At 43.8% G+C, this 17057-nt stretch overlaps 1 protein-coding gene across 2 annotated transcripts in view; it reads right to left on the reverse strand.

Moving 5' to 3' along the window:
- Positions 1–4854: 4854 nt before the first annotated feature.
- The window catches only part of SQOR (sulfide quinone oxidoreductase), a 59231-nt gene continuing 47028 nt past the window's right edge, over positions 4855–17057 (reverse strand). For both annotated transcript variants that reach the window (XM_017960589.2, XM_003900886.3), the window contains 4 exons: positions 13082–13265; positions 7383–7450; positions 6906–7084; positions 4855–5160 (listed from right to left, as the gene is read on the reverse strand). In XM_017960589.2, coding sequence (XP_017816078.1) covers positions 5103–5160; positions 6906–7084; positions 7383–7450; positions 13082–13265 — 489 coding nt within the window. In that variant the 3' untranslated portion in view covers positions 4855–5102. The remainder of the gene's footprint in view (positions 5161–6905; positions 7085–7382; positions 7451–13081; positions 13266–17057) is intronic.

Raw genomic sequence — 17057 nt, forward strand, 5'->3', positions numbered from 1 at the left:
TCAAGGAGAACTACAAACCACTGCTCAATGAAATAAAGGAGGACACAAACAAATGGAAGAACATTCCACGCTCATGGATACGAAGAATCAATATTGTGAAAATGTCCATGCTGCCCAAAGTAATTTATAGATTCAATACCATCCCCATCAAGCTACCAATGACTTTCTTCACAGAATTGGAAAAAACTAAAGTTCATATGAAACCAAAAAGAGCCTGTATTGCCAAGATAATCCTAAGCAAAAAGAACAAAGCTGGAGGCATCACTCTACCTGACTTCAAACTATACTACAAGGCTACAGTAACCAAAACAGCACGGTACTGGTACCAAAACAGATATATTGACCAACAGAACAGAACAGAGGCCTCAGAAATAACACCACACATCTACAACCATCTGATCTTTGACAAACCTGACAAAAACAAGAAATGGGGAGAGGATTCCCTATTTAATAAATGGTGCTGGGAAACCTGGCCAGCCACATGTAGAAAGCTGAAACTGGATCCCTTCCTTACACCTAATACAAAAATTAACTCAAGATCAATTAAAGACTTAAATGTTAGACCTAAAACCATAAAAACACTAGAAGAAAATCTAGGCAATACCATTCAGGACACAGGCATGGGCAAGGACTTCATAAATACAACACCAAAAGCAATGGCAACAAAAGCCAAAATAGACAAGTGGGATCTAATTAAACTAAAGAGCTTCTGCACAGCAAAAGAAACTACCATCAGAGTGAACAGGCAACCTACAGAATGGCAGAAAATTTTTGCAATCTACCCATCCGACAAAGGGCTAATATCCAGAATCTACAAAGAACTTAAACAAATTTACAAGAAACAAACAACCCCATCAAAAAGTGGACAAAGGATATGAACAGACACTTCTCAGAAGAAGACATTTATGCAGGCAACAGACAGATGAAAAAATGCTCACCATCACTGGTCATCAGAGAAATGCAAATCAAAACCACAATGAGATACCATCTCACACCAGTTAGAATGGCAATCATTAAAAAGTCAGGAAACAACAGGTGCTGGAGAGGATGTGGAGAAATAGAAACACTTTTACACTGTTGGTGGGAGTGTAAATTAGATCAACCATTGTGAAAGACAGTGTGGTGATTCCTCAAGGATCTAGAACTAGAAATACCATTTGATCCAGCCATCCCATTACTGGGTATATACCCAAAGGATTATAAATCATGCTACTATAAAGACACATGCACATATATGTTTATTGTGGCACTATTCACAATAGCAAACACTTGGAACTAACCCAAATGTCCATCAATGATAGACCCTATTAAGAAAATGTGGCACATAAACACCATGGAATACTATGCAGTCATAAAAAAGGATGAGTTCATGTCCTTTGCAGGGACATGGATGAAGCTGGAAACCATCATTCTGAGCAAACTATCACAAGGACAGAAAAACCAAACACTGCATGTTCTCACTCATAGGTTGGAATTGAACAATGAGAACATTTGGACACAGGGCCGGGAACATCACACCCCAGAGCCTGTCGTGGAGTGGGGGGATGGGGGAGGGATAGCATTAGGAGAAATACCTAATGTAAATGACAAGTTAATGGGTGGAGCAAACCAACATGGCACATGTATACCTATGTAACAAACCTGAACATTGTACATATGTACCCTAAAACTTAGAGTATACTAATAAAAACAAAATGTTACTATCAGCCAGGCACGGTGGCTCACACCTGTAGTCCCAGCACTTTGGGAAGCCAAGGTGGGCCAATCACCTGAGGTCAAGAGTTCAAGACCAGCCTGGCCAACATGGAAAAACCCCATCTTTACTAAAAATACAAAAATTAGCCGGGCATGGTGGTGTGCACCTGTAGTCCCAGGTACTTGGGAGGGTGCGGCAGGAACATCGCTTGAACCTGGGAGGCAGAAGTTCCAGTGAGCCAAGATCGAGCTACTGCACTCCAGCTTGGATGACAGAGCAAGACTCCCTCTCAAAAAAAAAAAAAAAAATTAGTACCAAAAAAATTATATTAAATCTCAAATGCTATGATCCCCAAGTCAACTTAAGGCTAGCCTACCTCCCTGTACCCCAGTGGTCCCTAAACTGCAACCTCAGCTCTGTTATTACACCCACAGCTCACCCAGGGCTGACACCAAAGCAGGAATTGAGAAGGAAGCAGCTCTGGAGGAAAGGGGTGGAGGGTTTCAAGAGATTCCCCAAGTTGGCAGTCTCAGCACCATGTCAGTTATGGACTCTGAAGGCCTGAGTTTGGAGCCTTCTGCAGGGTGGGACCTACAACCTCCTCCCCACCCCAAGGTAACACCCTTGGAGAAATCACTACCGTTATCCCTACCCTGGTCTTACCTCCTCTTCCTGCTGCCCACTCCTAATTATGGAGGCAGTGCCAAGGGAAGCCCTCTCCCTTGGCACCCCACATTTGTGGATAAGCTTTCAAAGGCTCAGCTTTTCTAGAATTCAGCACGTTTTGTCTTTCCCAGCCAGGGGAAGGAAAACTGTCCAGTCATGGTCACTGCTGTCTCCAGCCTTGGCAATACATCCTACCCAGCATAATGTGAACCCGGAATCAATTCCCTGATGCTTGAAGGTTTCATTCAGAATGCATCATCTAAAACAGACCCAGGAGGCTCGAGGTAACTCCGCAAGGGATTTCAAAGTTACTCCACCTAGAGTCTCAACCATTCCCAGGAATCACAGCCCCATTCTCTGAAAATGCAGAAACGTGCTTTGCCAGCACTTTTGTCTACATCCAGGGAGAGAGTCCTAACTGGATTGTCCCCAAGCCTTCCTAGACCCTGCAGGGGAGAACCATTAAAGGTGAACGGCCCCCAGCCCTCCCTGACTTCCATGCCTGAGAGAGCGAGCAGCCCACCAGGAGCCAGGCGGCAGCAATCTTGGGCAGGAACTTCATAAAGGGATGGAGTTTCTTTGCCAGGACTCAGAGAACAAGGCGGACTAATCCTACTCCTGCTGGTCTCATGAGCACCATGGGAAGGCCAATGAGGTGACAGTCCTGTCTTAGCACCATTCATAGCACTGCTCTCCCATTCTGGGACTGGGGGGTCGGGGGTGATCCCCAGAGTGCTCGTAAATCTATTGTCTAAATTGCGACATCTTGGAGAGCTAAAGGGGACACTATTTAGTTATGCCAGGACAATAGGTGTTAAACAGGACTATCCCAGGCAAACTAGGATGTGTGGACACCCTAGAGAACATCTTCCAGCCCTGTCACCAGGTTAGGGGCCTGCTGCTAGAGCAGTTAGTTCCCTGGCCTGCCACAGAATGTATGCCCCTGAAGAAAGTCTACTTCCCTAATCAAGCCAGGACCTCACTCAACAAGCTCCCTTGGCATCCGAAGAAAAGAAAAGGAAACTCTCACAGGCACCACAAAAATGTGGACAGGGCCTTATTTGTCTGGTTCAACACAGGATGCCCTGGGCCAAGAATAGTACTTGTAGTACTAGCAGGTAGCATCTGCTCAATAAATGTTTGTTGAATGAGTGAGTAAATGCCCAAAGTCTCTAACATCATCGAGAAAACTCTAGGAAAACCGACTTGGCCGTCTAGTAACACATAAAAGGGTCTGAACTCTAAACTTATAAAAATCTAAGGCACTGTGGTGGGGCGTGGTGGCTCACGCCTGTAATCCCAGCACTTTGGGAGGCTGAGGCGGGCAGAGCACAAGGTCAGGAGATCGAGACCATCCTGGCTAACATGGTGAAACCCCGTCTCTACTAAAAATACAAAAAATTAGCCGGGAGTGGTGGCGGGCACCTGTAGTCCCAGCTACTCGGGAGACTGAGGCAAGAGAATGGCATGAACCTGGGAAGCAAAGCTTTCAGTGAGCCAAGATCGTGCCACCGCACTCCAGCCTGGGTGACAGGGCAAGACTCCGTCTCAAAAAAAAAAAAAAAAACTAAGGCATTGTATAGACTGCTATGCCTTTCCCTTTGGGGGAGTTTATAAATATGAAATATACACAGCTTTAAAACGCCAGATTGAACTGAAACTATGAACTTCTACAATAAACTAATAGAAAACAAATTATTTTTAAGCCACTGCTGAACTTCAAATAAACTGGAACTATTTCTTGCACTATCTCTCGTACAAACTCATTCAAAACTTTGTTGGCAAAATTGGGACTGAATCTAGCAAGTGCTTGCTATACACATCAGGATTCCTCTAACCCCAGTCTCACTGTGTGTAGGTTCCCTGAGAAACAGGTGCCTGGGGAGAGCTAGATTTGCAGGAGATTTAGTGGGGGAAATGGCTAGGAAGGATAAAGGAGAAGGAACAGGAGAAGGCAAGGCGGGCCTTCACACCACAGTGCAAGATGGACACCTATGAAAACAGAGGGGGAAGGAAGGAGGACTGGATAGAAGAACCTCAGACGCAGCGCAGTTCTAAGGAAGTTTCAGCCAGGTTGATGGGGGGTCCTGGAGCTAAAGTTGTCCAGTAGAGAAGTCCCACATTCCAAAGAATGGTCCAGCACTGGTGCCCCACCATGTTCAGTCACTGGCTGGAAGAAAGTATGGCCTCAGCACAAACAGGGTGGTGGAACCAGAGGGGTGGCAGCTGGGCTCTTACTCCACTGTGCTCCCGCAGCAGGAGTTCTAAGCAGCACGTGTTCAGGGCTACTGCACACTATGTTTGAAACAATATTGTCCCTGGAATGACCCTTTTCAGTGAATCCAAATAGGCTCTTTGAAATTATGCCAGCTGTCAGGTGAATACTCACAGTAGATAACACGTAAGCTAGCTCACCACCACCATGGTTTTCTCCCGAGTGCTGGAACTTTTCATCCCTACCAGCCAAGATAAAATTTTCTCATAGAACACAATCAGTGACATTGTTATTCAGAAAATAAAAGCATTATTTTGTTTTATTATTCCCAAAGAATCAAGCCCGTCATGAGCAGCCCACATGGTTGCTGTTCAAAGGTACTGAAAAGGGAGGCATTTAGTCACCATTATCCAACAAGAAACTCTTTACAAGGATAGGTTCCAAGTCCTTCGTGCTGCTCTTGGTCATTCAGTGACTGCAGTTTTGGCCCAGAAGCCATCCAAATGAGCAAGTGCTGAGCCATCCTCAACTCATACCCAGATGAAACAACTTGCGCAGAATTGCTGGTCCGCCCCAGTAACCCCTGTAAGAAATAACACAAAAAAACGTACTTGCAGCAAGAGAGATTGGGCGACTTCAGTCAGGAGGATGCTGAAAGGGAAGCCGGGCTGCACACAGAGCACGTTTATCAGCACATGAAGCAAGATTGTCTAGTGAGTTGGAAAGATCCCATGACTAGTAGGGGACAACCTACTTTCAGTCCTAGCTTTGACACTGACTTGCTGTGTGAGCCTGGACGTGCTGACTCAATTTGGCAAACGTGTCTAAAGCCTCTACTACATGCAAGCTGCTACTGTTTCTGCTTTCCAACAGCTCATAATTAACTGTAGGTCAGCATTTCACAATCTCCGCCCTATTGACATTTTGGACCAGATAATTCTCTGCTGTTGGGGGCTGACCTGGCATTATAGGATGTTTAGCAGTATCCCTGGCCTCTGCTCACTAGTAGCGCCCCTCCAGTTGTAACAACCAAAAAACATCTCCGGAAATTATCAAATGTCCCCAGGGCAGTAAGGGATAGGAAGATCACTCTTGGTTCAGGACCACTGGTGTAGACACCTTGATTTCTCTCTCATATGAGTTTGGAAAAGTAAAATGAGGTCATCAGCTTTTAGAATGAAGAGGGGCTGGGTGCAGTGGCTCACACCTGTAATCCCAGCACTTTGGGAGGCTGAGGCAGGTGGATCATTTGAGGCCAGGAGTTTGAGACCAGCCTGGCCAACATGGCAAAACCCTTTCTCTACTAAAAATACAAAAGTTAGCTGGGCATGGTGGCGCATTCCTGTAATCCCAGCTACTTGGGAGGCTGAGGCAGGAGAATCGCTTGAACCCAGGAGGTGGAGGTTGCAGTGAGCTGAGATTGCACCACTGCACTCCAGCCTGGGTGACAGGGTAAGACCTTGCCTTAAAAAAAAAAAAAAAAAAAAAAAAAAGAAGAGGAGGAATTTTTATTCCTCTGTTTACTTATTGAATCCCTACTATGTACCTGCCTCTTTATGTGTTATCTCATTAACCTCCATCTTGTGAGGTAGGCAATGTTACTTTCATTTTGCAGATGAGAAACGTAAACACAGAGAGTGTTTAAATTAAATTAAAGAGAACTTTCCCTGGGACGACAGCTATGTATGTCCTGCTAACAGCATGACACTGCCGATGACTTCGGCCATGCTAATGACAGAAGTATGACTCAAATACAGGTCTAACTCCAAAGTCTGTGCTCTTACTGTTTGGTTTTTCCTATAACATAATAAAAACAAAGGTAAGGGACCGGGCGTGGTGGCTCACGCCTGTAATCCCAACACTTTGGGAGGCCGAGGTGGGTGGATCACTTGAGATCAGGAGTTTGAGACCAGCCTGGCCAACATGGTGAAACCCCGTCTCTACTAAAAATATAAAAATTAGCCAGGCATGGTGGCAGGCACCTGTAATCCCAGCTACTCAGGAAGCTGAGGCAGGAAAATTGCATGAACCCCGGAAGTGGAGGTGGCAGTGAGCCAAGATCGTGCCACTGCACTCCAACCTGGGCAACAGAGCAAGACTCCATCTCAAAAAAAAAAAAAAAAAAAAAGTAAGGTAGCAGATGACAGAGTACTTGATATGTGAAAGTGATTTACTATTATTATTTATCCTGCAGCAAAAGAGGGCCTAGAGTATGGAAGACAGAACACTTGGTCACTGCTAACAATGAAGAAAAGAGGCTACATCCCGTGCGGGTGGAGATGTGCTATAAATCCCTTTCCTCATCCAGGAACCAGACAGCACACTTACCTTAGCATCATATTCCAATACAGGAAGGGCATCAGGTCAGCTTTCATGACATACATGGAAAGGCGCTCTTTGCTTTGATCAAAGGGGAAGGTTTCTAGCGGCTCTGCTTTGTAGTCAAACTCGGCAAGAATCACACGGTTGTAGCCGGTCACCAGTGGACATGATGTGTAGCCATCATACTAAAATTGTAAATCAGATTGAGTTGGAAAGTAGATTTTTTTTCATGGTCCTATATGAACACTTTAGAATTTATTATTTGCTGCGAGTGGTTATATATTTTTTTCTTTTCTGTATATTCTGACTTTTTGTACTGTGAAAAATGCAAATTATATTACAAAAAAATAGTACTAATGGCAAAAACAGTAGTACCCATACTGGAGACACTAATCAAGAAAGTGCAAAACTGTGGGAAAACATGACTTTCACACAAAATGGAAGATGCTCATTGAAAGAGTGATTCTTATAAGGCGTACAAACCTTCTTTGTTGGTGTTTGATTCTTCATAATCAGAGAAATTGTTCTATCAAGTATTCCCGACTGGGCAGCTATAAGAGAAATGGGAAAGTCAGAAAAATGTAAGCATCTAGGTTTTCCATGAAAACTAATTTGCAAATAACTTTAATGTAAACAAGTTAAGAAGATTCCATTTCCCATCCCTCGAAACGGTGACTAGAACATGAGCTTCTTACTAATTGAAATTGACTACCAGAGGGGATTCTGTAATTCGTGAAAGGCCTGCACATGTGTTTCCATGGGTTTGAAACTAAAGAGCCGACTCTCTCCAGTGTGGCTATAAGGATGGACCTACCTCAAAACCCCTGCCTCTCCTCCTGGGGTCGAGGCTGTCAATTTAGTCTGTGTGTCAACTTAGTCGGTGTTCTTGGCCATGCGGTTTATCCCTGTGTCCCTGTTCACAGGCAGTCTGGATTGGTAGCCCCCAGGCATTTCCAGTAAGACAAAGCATGCCTTCCTCTCTCCTGCACTGTCCTGGCTGAGGCAGGACCAGGTGGATATAGATATACATATAGAGATATAACTGTATTTCCATCTCTCTGTCTCTTTCCTAGATAACCAGACGGACACAGACAGATACATACATACATCAGGATTTTTTTGTTTTGTTTTTCTTTGGCAAGAGTGGGGAGACTGCCTTTTTTATTAGGAAAAAGTTCAAATTCCATCATTTTGTTTAATCCATCTCATCACACATGCTATTTTTTTTCCTGCTGTATTTTTAGAGCAGATATCACATCAATTCACTCATAAATCTTCCTGTCTGTATCTCTCTGATGGGGAATTTTCTTCACACAAACTCACAGTATTTTCACACCCCAAATATTAGTAATAGTTTCTTCATATAATCTAAACCCAGTTTGTGTTCAATTTGGAATAATTAAGACTGCCCAGATGGGCACTGTGGCTCATGCCTGTAATCCCAACACTTTGGGAGGCCAAGGAAAGTGGATCATTTAAGGTCAGGAGTTCAAGACCAACCTGGCCAATATGATGAAACCCCATCTCTACTAAAAACACAAAAATTAGTCAGGTATGATGGTACATGCCTGTAATCCCAGCTACTCAGGAGGCTGAGGCAGGAGAATTGCGTGAACCCAGGAGGTGGAGGTTGCAGGGAGCTGAGATCGTACCACTGCACTCCACCCTTGGCGATAAAGTGAGACATCATCTCAGAAAAAAAATAAAAAGACTGACCTTTTAAGGAGACAGCAGTTTGTGGCCGAGCATGGTGGCTTACGCCTGTAATCTCAGCAGTTTGGGGGACCAAGGTGTGCAGATCACTTGAGGCCAGGACTTTGAGACCAGCCTGGCCAACATGGTGAAACCTGTCTCTACTAAAAATACACGAAATTAGCCAGGCATGGTGCTGCTCCTGCAATTCCAGCTATTCAGGAGGCTGAGGCACAATAATTGCTTGAATTCAGAGGCAGAGGTTGCAATGAACTGAGATCGCACCACTGCACTCCAGCCTGCATGAGGGAGTGAGACTCTGTCTCAAAAATAAAATAAAATAAAGATACAGCAGTTTGTGTCTCTAGAAGTAGAACATGGGATTCACTTTTGAGGAAAGATGGGTTACCTTTGTATTATAAAATGCTTATTGGAGTGGTTATTTTGTAATCTCCCAAATCAGGGGTTAGCAAACTTTTTCTGTAAAGAAAAATTGCAGGCCTTGTGGGCCAATGGCAAATCAAAGATATTATGTAATGACAAAAAACAAAATTTCCACTATACAAAAACAGGCAGTGGACTGCACTGGCCCATAAACTATAGTTTGCTGATGCCCAAATCGAAGAAGCAATGATATTTTTTCTGGAATGGGTGGGGGTCAAAAAAATGAAGAGTAAACAACTCTGCTTAAAAATATTAAATAAGGCTGGGCGTGGTGGCTCACACCTGTAATCCCAGCACTTTGGGAGGCTGAGGTGGGTGGATCACTTGAGTTCAGGAGTTCAAGAACAGCCTGACCAATGTGGTAAAACCACATCTCTACAAAAAATAGAAAAATTAGCCAGGTCTGGTGGCAGGTGCCTGTAATCCCAGCTGCTCAGGAGGCTAAGGCAAGAGAATTGCTTGAACCCAGGAGGCAGAGGTTGCAGTGACCCAAGATCATGCCACTGCACTCCAGCCTGGGCAACAAAGCAAGACTCCATCTAAAAATATATATATATTAAATGAGGCCAAGCGTGGTGGTTAATGCCTATAATCCCAACATTTTGGGAGGCCAAGGCAGAAGGATCGCTTGAGCCCAGGAGTTTGAGACCAGCCTGGGCAATATAGGGAGACCCTATCTCTACAGATATTTTAAAAATTAGCTGGGTATGGTGACACATGCCTACAGTTCCAGCTACTTGGGGGTGTTGAACTGGAAGGATACCTGAGCGCAAGAGGTCAAGGCTGCAGTGAGCCGTGATTGCTCCACTACACTCCACCCTGGGCAAAAGAGCGAGACCCTGTCTCTATAAAAAGAAAAAAAATTAAATGGCTATATTCACTGTAGGCAAAGCAACATCTCTAAAGATCATATTTGCCTTTTGGAAAACTGTGTTCCTCTTTGAGGGCCATAAAGAGTTTGGAATCTGAACTGAGAACACCTGAGGAGGCCACAGCAGCAGGACATCAAGGCCAACAGAAAAGGAGCAGAGACATCGACTGGGTGCCACTGCAGACAGGTGAGGCCTGTGAAGCCAGGAAGCAGTCACTCAACATCTAGGCTTAAAGTGTGCATGGGTGCAGGTGTGCGGGAGTTGGGTTTTGCCCTGTATTACAATCCCCTTCTATCATGCCCGGGCCTTCAGTTAACTTCTGTTAAATGCCACATCCTAATCTCAGCTGTGCTGAGAGTGACTAAAGGAGCATCCTGGGGCAGAGAGAAGCAGAGAAGGGGACATGAGCTCAGGAAAGCCAGATTCAACATGGCAAGATGGGTCTTGCTCACAACAGCGTAGGGGTCTGGACGGAGGCTTGGTGGCAAGTATACCCAAGGACAGATTTGTGGAAAAAGTGTGGCATTGCCTTGGGATACTCAGAGGATTTGGGGAAGGGAATCTAAGAAGAAATGAAGATCTGCTTGAGAAAAGCTAGTACTATTGTTATTTGGGCATTGAAGAGAAGAATAAACAGACTTTCACACAGGTGAACTATTAGGTTGGTGCAAAAGTAATTGCGGTCAATGGCATTACGCTTAATGGCAAAAACTGCAATTACTTTTGCACCAACCTAAATAACAGGTAACGAGCACTCATTATGGTACTGTTTGAATAAAAATGGGTTGGAAACAATCCAGATATAATTAAGAGTGGACTCATTATATAAGCTCTAGAGCAACCATAGAATAGGTTGCAGATTTTAAGACACAAATGTAAAAACAACGGGGACACGCTCTCCGTGGTTGGGACACCGTGGAAGCCACGCAGATGCACTGCAGGACTGGGAGCAAAAGACTTTCCACTTAGAATATTTTTGTTCAGTCATATTCAGTCTTATCTATCCGGAACATCGAGTTAAATATTTGTTTGAAGAAGGCTAAAAGCTGGGTAATCTGGGCCTCACATCACAGGTAGTTTCAGCACATAAATTCAGCAGGCTTACATTAAATGAATGTCATTTCAAAGTATCAGCCCACAGACTACCTATAAATTACAAAGAGAGAGAGTACTTTTACAATGAAAGAGAGAGAGAGAGAGAGAACACGCTTTAACCCAGTGAGGAAGTCAAGCTTCACCAAAGACAACACAAACTAACGTGACGGGCTCCTGAGGTGCTGCAGAGGGAGGTACACAGCCTCAGGCACGGAGATTTTTGCCAAAACATATAACCCGAATCGAACCATAAGAAAGCAACTAGACAATTCTAAATTGTGGGGTATTCTACAAGGTAACTGGCCTGGAATCTTCAAAAATGTCGATGTCATGAAGGTAAAGAAACAAATGTCAGAAGGCCTGCTCTATATTAAAGGGGACCAAAGAGGCATTTCGCCCAATGCAGTGTGTGATCCTTGACAGGCTGGTGGATTTAAGGAGGGGCTGGGACGACAAAGGACATCTTTAGGAAAATATACATAAATACAGGCTGGGCGCCGTGGCTCACACCTATAATCTTAGTTCTTTGGGAGGCCAAGGTGGGGCAGATCACCTGACGCCAGGAGTTCGAGACCAGCCTGGCCAACTTGGTGAAACCCCATCTCTACTAAAAATACAAAAACTAGCCAGGTGTGGTGGTGGGTGCCTGTAATCCCAGCTACTTGGGAGGCTGAGGAAGGAGAATTGCTTGAACCTGGGAGGCAGAGGTTGCAGTGAGCTAAGACTGTGCCACTGCACTCCAACCCAGGCAACAAGAGTGAAATTCTGTCCCCCCACCAAAAAAAAAAAATATATATATATATACACACACACACACACACACACACACACACTATATATATATACATAATATACATATATACATAAATACGATGAAGCAAATGTCACAAAATATTAATAATTGGTTAATACCTGAAAGGTATATGAGTATTATAATTTATTTCAAATTTGTATAGGTTTGAGATTTTTTAAAATAAAAAGTTGGGAGGAAGTTAACATGAATAATGAAAAAGACATTCAGTGAGTTTCCTAGATAGTCTACCTTGAGGTTGAAATAGTCAGCAAAAGTACCACAATCTGTTCCACAGGTGTCTCATTCACAGAAAACACTACCGTACTGGAGGTCTTGTGTTTTATAGCATCCAGAAAAGACAGTCCTGTCAGTAGAGGACAGAATCTAAAAGGCAATTCTCCCCATCGCTGCTGGTGCAGAACGTTGAGGTGAAGAATTTAGTTTTCCAGGCTGAGGCCTTAATCATGTACTACTCAGGACATGCTCCACTGTATTTGTCTTAACAGGACAATTTTCTGGTCTGCAAGTTTCATTGACTTGCATGTGTTTTCTGGGAAAACAAATGCTTCCCGAGCTTTATGGTGTTTCAGGCAGAAGAAAAATAGCCAACCTGCCTGGTGGCAGAGGCAAAGAATACCAGGGATGCCAGTATGGCAGTATGAGAAGTAACAGAATTCAAGAGAGCTGGAAAAGTGATGCACTCCCTCTAAGGCCCCTTCTTCTGACAACAACCCCTCTGACCTAGAAAAGGTAGATAAGATCATGCTATTCTGGGGCAAAGCACTCAAAAGGCACTTTTTGCTTTCTATGACACTGGGTTCATTGACAACTTGCTTCTGTCTTAGGAAGGTCAAAGTCATTTTTAGGACACAGAACTTTCTTCATTATTAATGGGATGCTGTTGGTGCCAAGTCTTTTTTTTGAGATGAAGCCTTGCTCTGTCATCCAGGCTGGAATGCAGTGGTGCGATCTTGGTTCACTGCAACCTCCACCTCCCAGATTCAAGCAATCTTCTGCCTCAGCCTCCTGAGTAGCTGGGATTGCAGGCGCCTGCCACATGCCTGACTAATTTTTGTATTTTTAGTAGAGATGGGGTTGCACCATGTTGGCCAGGCTGGTCTCAAACTCCTGGCCTCAAACGACCTGCCTGCCTAAGCATCCCAAAGTGCTGGGATTACAGGCAGGAACCACCATCTCTGGTCGATGCCAAGCTTTTGTTTTTGTTACAGTAGTGCCTCAAGGTGACATCTTTTTGAGAAAGAGAGAAATAGAGCTGGTTATTTTACCTACTGCAGCAGCGGTCTTTGACGTAGGAAGGTTGGTGCAGTCCCCAATCCCAAACACATTTGGGTACCTCTTGTGTTGCAGAGTTTCTTTATCCACATCCACCCAACCAGCAGCATCAGCCACAGGACTGGTCTTGAGGACATCTGGTGGGCCCATTGGTGGTGTGACATGAAGCATTTCATACTACACACAAGGAGAGAATTCACATTTTCATTTATTCAATATTTCCACAGCTCCACAAGCTCTCCCCTGACCTTCCTTACTCCATACACTGCGCTATGGCTGCACGAAGCATTATACAATCAGCACTTGTATCAGTCCACACCCTCTCCAAGATCTTATGTGTTCTCCTGGGGGATGGTGATAAGCTAAATAACCATTCTCTCAGTTGACATGATCTCCCCATACAGAGACCAAGAGATCCCTGTGGCCACACACATAGGGGTACATGAGATATTGGAGTAAAGCTTACTAATAACTCTGAAAGAATCCACTGATGTTTTTATTAATACTAAAATAAAGGGGTGGTATATTTCAGTTGCAGTCTCTCTGACCCTCAGCTGTCAACTTGTAAAGTTTAGCACCTCAGTGTTATTCTGTAAGGTGATGCTCAGCGTCCATTAAACTTGTAAAGGACGTGTTAGGAGCTGGTAAGAAAGCATCATTCCCAAATATGTGTCAACTTCAAAACACATAAAGGAAACTGTCAGAACACCAATTTAAGATGGAAAGGGGTGGTAAAAATATTAGCTAGCTCTTTGGAAAAGGAGCCAGGGGTCTGATTCAGTACTGGATTTACTTTTCAGTGCAGAAGACAGAGGTGAATTTTTTTCCAAAACACCGTTATCAAAGCTACCCTTGGTAGTGGTGCACTGACCCATCCTAATCACTTTTGAGGGTTCATTTAATTTTTTTATGTAATATTCTTTCACATTTTGTAGTTGGTTCTTATTATGCTTTTTATTTATTTTTAACAAACTCCACCCAGCAACTTCATCAATTTGCTAGTGGGTCCAGTTAAGGACACACTGATTGAAATGTTCACGACATGTCATTAGGGTAAAAATGTAAGCGTTTCAAGACAATTCCAACTTTGTGAGATAGTCAATAGCCCTCCATTTCCATAAGGAGTCCAATGGTCCTATGCCCTCAGAAAGGCTCAGCAGTCACTGATGGCAATGGGAATTAGGAAGATGACTTGTACTTATTACAACTCTCAGACAAATATAAGCTTAATTAACCTCAGGGAAGGAGCACTGCAAATGGCTGCTGCTCGTCTGCAGGATAATCTTGGGTGGAGGGTGGCTCTTGGGGACATGGGTCCCTGAGGCGAGGTCTGTTAATGAACATTAAAACTGAATGCATGTTTGCAGGATAATGGATGAAATGTCAACAACTATCATCCACCAAATTATTAATGCCCTGTCTGCATTTCTGCAGTCAACTAGAACTACTTTTGAGACAGTGTTTCATTCTGTTGCCAGACTGGAGGGGAGTGGCTTCATCATAGCTCACCATAACCTCTAACTACTGGGCTCAAGCAATCCTCCTGCCTCAGCCTCCTAAATACCTGGGACTACAGGCATGTACCACCACATCCAGCTAGTTTGTTGTTGTTGTTGTTGTTTTTCTTTTAGTAGAGACTGAGTCTTGCTGTGTTGCCCAGGCTGGTCTCGAACTCCTGGGCTCAAGCAACCCACCTGTCTCAGCCTCTCAAAGTGCTGGGATTACAGATGCAAGCTACCATACCTGACCTAGAACTACATTTCTGAACTGAGGTCTAAACCTTACTAGCGTCATCTTGGTGGAGTTAATGTGTTTGAATTTCACAAGTACACATAAATTCCACACCTCTTTTCTAAAAGAAAAGCTAAATACTTTCACATAATCATCATAAAGGTATGGAGTTTGACCTAACACCCTACAAAAGAAGAAATACTAGGGTCTACTTTATGGATTTATTAGAAATTAATGGCCAGGTGCAGTGGCTCATGCCTGTAATCCCAACACTTTGGAGGCCAAGGTGGCCAGATGGCTTGAGCTCAGGAGTTCGAGACCAGCCTAGGTAATGTAGTGAAACCCCTCTCTACCAAAAATACAAAAAGTTAGCTGGGCGTGGTAGTACATGCCTGTTGTCCCAGCTCCTCAGGAGGTTGAGATAGGAGGATGGCTTGCTTGAGGCCGGGAGGTGGGGATCGTAGTGAGCCAAGATCACACCACTACACTCCAGCCTGGGTGACAGAGCAAGATCCTGCCTCCAAAAGAAAAAAAAGAAAGAAAAAGAAATTAACACTGGGTCGGGTGTGGTGACTCACACCTGTAATTCCAACACTTTGGGAGGCCAAGGCAGGCAGATCACTTGAGCCCAGGAGTTTGAGACCAGCCTTGGCAACATAGTAAAACCCAGTCTTTACAAAAAATACAAAAATTACCCGCGCATGGTGGTGCATGCCTATAGACCCAGCTACTCAGGAGGCTGAGGTAGGAGGATTGCCTGAGCCTGGGAAGTAGAGGCTGTAGTGAGCCATGAGCCATGGTTGTCCACTGCACTCCAACCTGGGTGACAGAGTGAGACCCTGTCTCAAAAAGAGAGAGAGAGAGAAAGAGAGAGAGAGAGAGAGAAAGAAAGAAAGAAAGAAAGAAAGAAAGAAAGAAAGAAAGAAAGAAAGAAAGAAAGAGAGAGAGAGAGAGAGAGAGAGAGAGAGAAAGAAAGAAAGAAAGAAAGAAAGAAAGAAAGAAAGAAAGAAAGAAAGAAAGAAAGAGAAAGAAAGAAAGAAAGGGAAAGAAAGAAAGAAAGAAAGAGAAAAAGAAAGAAAGAAAGAAAAGAAAGAAAGAAAGAAAGAAAGAAAGAAAGAAAGAAAGAGAGAGAGAGAGAGAAAGAAAGAAGGGAGGGAGGGAGGGAGGGAAACAAACATTGGCACTTAGTTGTAACTTGTTCATTATCCATCATTTATTTCTGTAACTATATAGGATAAATAACTTGGTTCTCCTTTGTTAACATACATAGTCCATTCAGTGTGGTGGTTTTCAAACTTTAATGTTTATTAGCAGCATTTGGGAGACTTGTGGAAAATACAGGTTCCCAGGCTGTACCAGGCCGAGATCCCAATCTAGTAGATCTGGGTAAAGCACAGGAATCTATACTTTAACAAAATCTGCTAGTGATTCTGACATGTAAAATCTGTGGATCACATTCCTACAATCTCGAAGCAACAGGTTCATTTACAAAGAAAAATAGAATGTTATTACTTGGACAAGTCACTTCACCTCTTTGGTCTTTAATTTGCTTATCCATAAAGAAATGTACTAGACTAGACAATCTCCAAAGTCTCTTCTAGTTCTTGGACTCTATGGTGTAAAACAAGTTTAGATTTTTTTAAACTTAGGAGACTGGGATCAATTCACAAGTTCTCTAATAAAGATTCAAAATTATAAACTTTGGGTTACATTTACTTTTTTTTTTTTTTTTTGAGACTGAGCTTCCATCTGTCGCCCAGGCTGGAGTGCAGTTGCACAATCTCAGCTCACTGCAACCTCCGCCTCCCGGGTTCAAGTAATTCTCTGCCTCAGCTTCCCGAGTAGCTGGGATTACAGGCTCCCGCCACCACACCCGGCTAATTTTTGTATTTTCAGTAGAGACAGGGTTTCACCATCTTGGCCAGGCTGGTCTTAAAACTCCTGACCTTGTGATCCACACGCCTGGGCCTCCCAAAGTGCTGGGATTACAGACGTGAGCCACCACACCTGGCACAATTCTTTACATCAGTTGTTCTCAATCCTGGTTGAACATGAGAGTCATTAGGGGAATTTTTGAAATTTCCCATCCTCAATCTGTACCCCAAACCAATTAACTAAAACCTCTGGTAGGGAGACCAGGCATCAGCACATTTTAAAAGCTCCCTAATGTGTAGCCAGGGTTAAGAGCCACAGCTTTAAATCCTTCTGGTGGATTTTTTGAAATTCAGATTTTAAGAG

The sequence above is a fragment of the Papio anubis genome, chromosome 7 (assembly GCF_008728515.1).
Source record: "Papio anubis isolate 15944 chromosome 7, Panubis1.0, whole genome shotgun sequence".
Classification (NCBI taxonomy): Eukaryota; Metazoa; Chordata; class Mammalia; order Primates; family Cercopithecidae; genus Papio; species Papio anubis.